Genomic DNA, 6,188 nt, shown 5'->3' on the forward strand with positions numbered 1-6,188 from the left:
TTATATCTTTGCCACTTTGAACTTTGAAAAAAAACAAAGTCTGTGCATGCATGCACTTTGTTCAGTTCAGGCTTTCTGTGGTTTGTTATGGCCTCTAAGAAAAAAAAGTTTTGTTTTAAAATTTAAAGAGTTTCGGATTTCCTAAATATAAATATTTTAAAGGCTCGACTTTTTGCGAGCGCATGCAGCAGCCCTACGAGTGCATGCATGCAAAAGAAAATTTATATATTTCACCGAAGCCCCAAGGATAACTGTTGTACAAAAATAAAATGAATTATAAATAATATTTTTTAAAGTTTGAATTTATTTTGTTTGTTAAGCGCATATTTCCAGTAATGTGAATTGAGGTGTGCGTACACTTCGGCCGTTCTGCGTGCTATTCAGCCCCACATCAAATTCACCCCAAAGCACATGCATGTTTGCTTTTGCATGCAATTATGACTCTAAATAAAATTAACTAATATAAATGTATAAAGTTAAATGCGTAGTCCCAGTATTTATGCATGCGCATGCACTTGCATGCCTTGCCAGGATCAAACGCGCATGCACGCCGTGTACGTACACCGCAGCCTCGAATATATTTCTGCGAAAGATAATACACATAAGAGAATTGCGAACAGCCGCGCAAGTATATTTAACGGATTTTTAATTTATAACTGTGTATCACGGAGAACAACTTTAAATGCATGCTTTGCTATCTGTATCATTTTGCAAATGATATAGATGAATGCAGATATAATAAACACGCAGACGCAGGTATATACATGCCGCCTGCCCATGCATGCATGCGCTACAATGCATGCATCCGAATGCATGCATGCATGCGGGAATACAATGCGTATTTGGGCATTTTAGGTCTGCATGCAGGTGCGGCAAATAAATTGCATGCGCATGCATTTGAAGAAGAAAGAAGGGCCTCTAGAAAGGCCAAGAGTTCTTTTCGCGCGAAAATAAAAAGATGCTTTTTGGGGCTTTTTTCCGCGAAAATGAACACATACCTTTCAGAAAAATGCATGCAAAGAGAACTGCTTTAAATGTCCTCTCCATGACAGGAAATGCGGATGCACTTGCGCCATTTAATGAAAAGAAAAGGGCCAGTGTTTTCTTTAAAATGTTTGCGAAAAGAGAAATGAAGAAGCTGGTGTGTTAGGGTTGCTGTGCGCGCGGTGTATGTACAGACACCTGAAGTGCAGTGGGGCTGCGAGCTGTCGGCGGGAATGCCCTAAAGTCCCAAAAGAAATGAATTTAAAATAAATAAAATGAAAATAGAAATATAAATGGAATTATAAAGGCAAGTAAATATAAGCTGAATTGGAAATGAGGTTTGGGCGGCTCCGTGGGTTAAGCTACCCCAGCGTCCGCCAGAAATAAAAAAGAATATTTATCTGGATATTCAATAAATAGAGAAAATAAATAATTAATTAGTTCAATAGTTCTTTTTAATAGCTACCAATGTACGTAATTTGGAGTATATTTGTGCAAAAGATATCTCTATATTTTCATTTATTTATTTAGTCAGACAAGTTTACATACACACGTATGCGGGCAAACAAGGACGCGTTAAAGGCAGGAGTAAAATCCAGATCTTTTCAAGTTCGAAATATTTAAAGATGGTCTTTTAATGCATTTATAAATATATTTGGACCTGCAAGTTTTTAAATGCATCAAAAGTTCTTTCTAAAGCACTTTGCGCATGCAGCAAGCTGCGCATACACCCCAAGTTAGACTTGCAGAAAGCCGCTGCTGCGCATGCATGCATGCGGCGTTTTCTTTGTAAGAGTCTGACTAAAGAGAAAATCATTAAGTGCATTTGCATGCATTTGTGGATGCATTCCGGTATTTATTCTTGCATGCAAGTGCCCGTGCATGCACGAAGAAAAATAATAATAAAATTCTCCGGGGTCCTTTATTTGCATGCATGCACCCGAACAAATCCGTCTTTTAAACATCTGGGGCCTTTATCAAATAAAATGCACAATAGTATATAAAATCTATTATATAAATATGCAATATAGATATATAATGTAAATATATAATATATATTTGGGCAGTTCATCGTAATTTCTGTGAATGAACATTTCCATTTATTTACGTACATTTGCCTATTCCACATATTCATATATTTCTGTATATTTGCATAAGTCGAGGAATCTGTATTATATATATATATGTATATGCACATATATATGTGTATAGGCAATATATAGTAGAAATATAATCTAATATATATATATATAAATGTAAATATACATATATATATATATTTAAACCCAAATGCATAATATGTATATATATATAAATGTAAATATACATATATATATATATATAAACCCAAATGCATAAATGTATACTAATGTGCAAATGAACAAATAAAAGTGCATTTCGGCGCCGACGAATTTGCTGAAATATCTGCATTTAAGTTGCATGCATGCGCACTTGCAAATGTTTACAATATGCGCATATTATGCACAATATTATAATAATATTGTGGCAACATTATCACAATATCATGGCAATACTTTCGTGACATTATGGTAATATCTTAATAGTATTATGGTAATATTGGTGTTGTGGTGGCATAATGGAAATATTATGTAATGTGGTAATATTATATGTACCTATTATGTGCAGTGTTACCTGCACATGGATAATATAATTTTAATCTGTAGTATTTTTTGTTTATTATTTACTATATTTATATCTATATGCATTTTTAATTTACTTTTCGTTTAAGTCTAATATCATTTATAAAGTGTGTACATATCTGAAGTACTACTTAAGCATTATGTCTACCTGCATCAGATTGTTTGGTTATTATGTCTAAACGTATAATACCATTTATTTATTATTTATGAATGAATAGTATTATGTATTTATTATGTTTATATACATGCATAATATTATTCATATATTATATATATATTTGTGCGCTTTGCATTATTATGTGTATATATGCATATTACCATTTATTTACCATGTACATTTGCATAATACTTTTTTTATTATGTACATATGTATAACATTACCTACTTATTTATTTACGCGAATACCTACAAGTCCAAATCAGCAAACTATACCTTTTGACTAAGTTTAAATAACAAAACCTTTTATGTACTTTTACACACATATATATATGTAGTAGGTACTATATGAAGTATAAAGTATAAGTAAAATATATGAATAAAAATATATATATATATGTATATATATGAATATACATCAACAAGCAAACTGTAGTGGGACATTCATGTATATACCTAGATGTATATGAATATATATACAATATATATATATATAAATATATAGATATATATAGTATATTTATATGAAACTGTAGTATATATATACCTTTATGTGCAAATATAGTGTATTAATATGAATAAATATATTTGGTATACTGATATATAGTATATATATACCTTTATATACAAATATATATACATATGTACAATAACCTATATTTATCTACATATATACACATATAAACGTACATTTATATGCATGCACATTTATATATATTTATGACACACATATATACCTTTTAAACGATAAATGCACTTTTAGAGGAGGAAATATAGACATATACAGATAAATGTCATATTATATTCACCCATAGTCGTAGACATGTGCAAATGTTCACGAAGCATATACACCTGAAATACCCGCCGCAGCGGTGTCTGTACACCCCAAAATGCATGCATGCACGCGGTGTATCGACACCCCGTGAAAACGAGGAAAATTGCAGCATTTGAAGTTATTCAAAACTATTTGCCGTTTCGATGAGTCTAAGAATTAAATGGAGAATAAAGACAGCCAAAATGAGAAGAATATTTCAAAATAATTCACAAAAAGAGGAAGAAATGGCATTTGCAAGTGGGAGTAGTGCAGGACAAAAGCAAGTGGAGAAACGAAGAAGTGTCTTTTAAAGTAAAAAGAAAGCGGCAGAAAGCAAATGGAAAGGAAATAGAATTAGGAAAACAGAAAAACCAAATAAATGAAGAAATAAATAAATACCTTTTGGGGCCCCGCAGGCAACTTCTTCGCCAACTACCGCCGGGCCAAATAGCAGCCTGGGGGCCCCCAAGTGCACCAAAGGCAAACAAATGCGCCGAAGCTCCTTTATGCACTTTACCACATTTTTAATAAACCATTTTGCATGCATGCAAATAAAGGAATTAACATTTATGGCACAAATGCCAGTAACGCCTGCCCGCGGCCTGAGGTCCAGGCAAAAGTGCCTTCTTTGAAGTTCATTTCTTTTATTATTTCAAATGAGCCTTTTCAAACAAATGCCAAATTAGAAACAATAAAGCAGCATTTAAATCCAAACAAGCCGAAAAGAGGGGCTATGCGGGTCTTCACGGCTTCGCAGGGGTCCTTCGCTGCAAACCCTAAACCCTAAACCCTAAACCCTAAACTCTCGGTTACGTTTCTTACTGCGTGCCTTCTGGCCAGCATTCTATCTCTCGGGAGTTCCAGCGGCCTGTGTTTGGCTTCGAGGAGTTGCTGCTGCTCCTGTGCTGCAGCTGCTGGCTGCTGGCTGCTGTTGCTTGTTGCTGCTGCTGCTGTTCGCCGAGCTCCTCCTAGGCAGTCGTGCTGCTGCGGCTTGCGTCTACTGCTTCTGGTAATGGTACTGGTGTTGACGCTGGTAGTGCTGCTGCAGCAGCTGCTGCTCCTGCTGCACCAGCAGCAGCTGCTGCTGCCCCTGCTGCAGGAGCATTTGCTGGTGCTCCTGCTGCAGCAGCTGCTGCTCCTGCCCCTGCTGCAGCTGCTGCTCCTGCCCCTGCTGCAGCTGCTGCAGCTGCTCCTGCCCCTGCTGCAGCTGCTGCAGCTGCTCCTGCAGCTGCTGCTCCTGCTGCTGAAGCATCTGCCTCGCCTTCAGCAGCTCCAGCTGCCGCGCTACAGTCAAGCGGGAGGGCAGTCCTCCCGTGGGCTGCCGCTGGTGCGCTTCTCCCTGCAGCCGCTGCAGCCGCTGCAGCAGCAGCTTGTTTTCTTCGCTGTTGTGCTGCTGCTGCTCCTCGAAGTTCCGCTGCTGCTCCCGCTGCTGCCGCAGCTCGGCTCTTCGCTTTCGAATCAAAGCTCTCCTTTGGTGCTTCTGCAGCACTCTGTCGATCTCATCTAGCTGCTCCCTCCACCGCAGCTCTTCCTGTTCTTCAGTTTCTTGCTGCTGAGGCTGCCGCTGCAGGTAATCCAGCGGCAGCTGGTCGGGCTCCAGCCTCTGTGACTTCTTCTTCTTTTGCTGCTTGGGGCGCTTCCGCTGCTGCTGCTTCTCCGTTTCCTGCTGCTTCCGCCTGAGCTGCTGCAGCTGCTGCTCCTCCAGCTTCTTCCGACTCCGCATGCTGGCTTGTCTTCTTCTTTGAGCTTCGAGCTGCTGCAGCTTCTGTGCTGCAATCTGTTCCATTTGCTGCGCGGAGATTCGCTGCGGCTGCTGCTTCTTGAGTTCCCGCCGGACTTCTTCTGCTGTTTTGTTCTGCATCTCTGCAGAGATTTGCTGCAGCAGCTCGGGCTCCGTGAGTTCGCGCTGCTCATTTGCTGCCGCTTGCTGCTCGCCCTCGCCAGTTTGCTGCTGCTCGCCTTCGAGCGTTTGCTGCTCGCCACTGCGGGCTTCTTGCTGCAGCAGCAGCGCCTCTTCCCTCCGCCGCAGCAGGTCGTCGATGGAGAGCAGCAGCTGCTGCTCCCCGAGGTCTTCGTCGCGCTGCTGCTGCTGCTGCTGCTCGTCCGCGTCCGTGAGGCCGAGGCGCGGCTGGAGGGCGAGCGGCTCCTGCTGCTGCTGCTGCAGCTGCTGCAGCTGCCACTCCTGGTCGTCTCTCTGGAACTCCTTCCATTTCCCAAGACCCAGCCTGCGGACTGCTCCTTTGCAAAGGATCTTTTGCTTCAGAGGGACCAAAATGTAGGCTGGGGGCCGCTGCTGCATGCGGTAGAAGTTGAGGGCTTGCTGCAGCGCGAGAGCCAACTTGTTGTTTGCTTCTGCTGACAGCCGGTAAGCAGCAGAAGCTGTGGGGCCCTTGTAGTCCGGCAGGGCCCTCACGAGGGCCCCCCACCACTGGTCCCTCCTGGCGTGGGGCCCCAGGACAGCGCTGGCAGCAAAGAGTGCATCAGCGAGCAGCAGGGCGAAGGCCATGCGGTCGACGGTTTCCTTGGGCTTGAGCCGCCGCGCGTGCTGCTGCTGCTGCTGCTGCTGCTGCTGC

The 6,188-nt window shown here is 41.5% G+C and overlaps 1 protein-coding gene across 1 annotated transcript in view; it reads right to left on the reverse strand.

Moving 5' to 3' along the window:
* Positions 1–4,612: 4,612 nt before the first annotated feature.
* ETH_00007565 (uncharacterized protein) overlaps positions 4,613–6,188 on the reverse strand; it is a gene marked incomplete at both ends in the record, with an annotated part of 5,813 nt that continues 4,237 nt past the window's right edge. The window contains one exon of the mRNA XM_013375355.1: positions 4,613–6,184. Coding sequence (XP_013230809.1) covers positions 4,613–6,184 — 1,572 coding nt within the window. The remainder of the gene's footprint in view (positions 6,185–6,188) is intronic.

The sequence above is a fragment of the Eimeria tenella genome, genomic scaffold, assembly GCF_000499545.2.
Source record: "Eimeria tenella Houghton genomic scaffold, Eth_scaff270, whole genome shotgun sequence".
NCBI lineage: Eukaryota > Apicomplexa > Conoidasida > Eucoccidiorida > Eimeriidae > Eimeria > Eimeria tenella.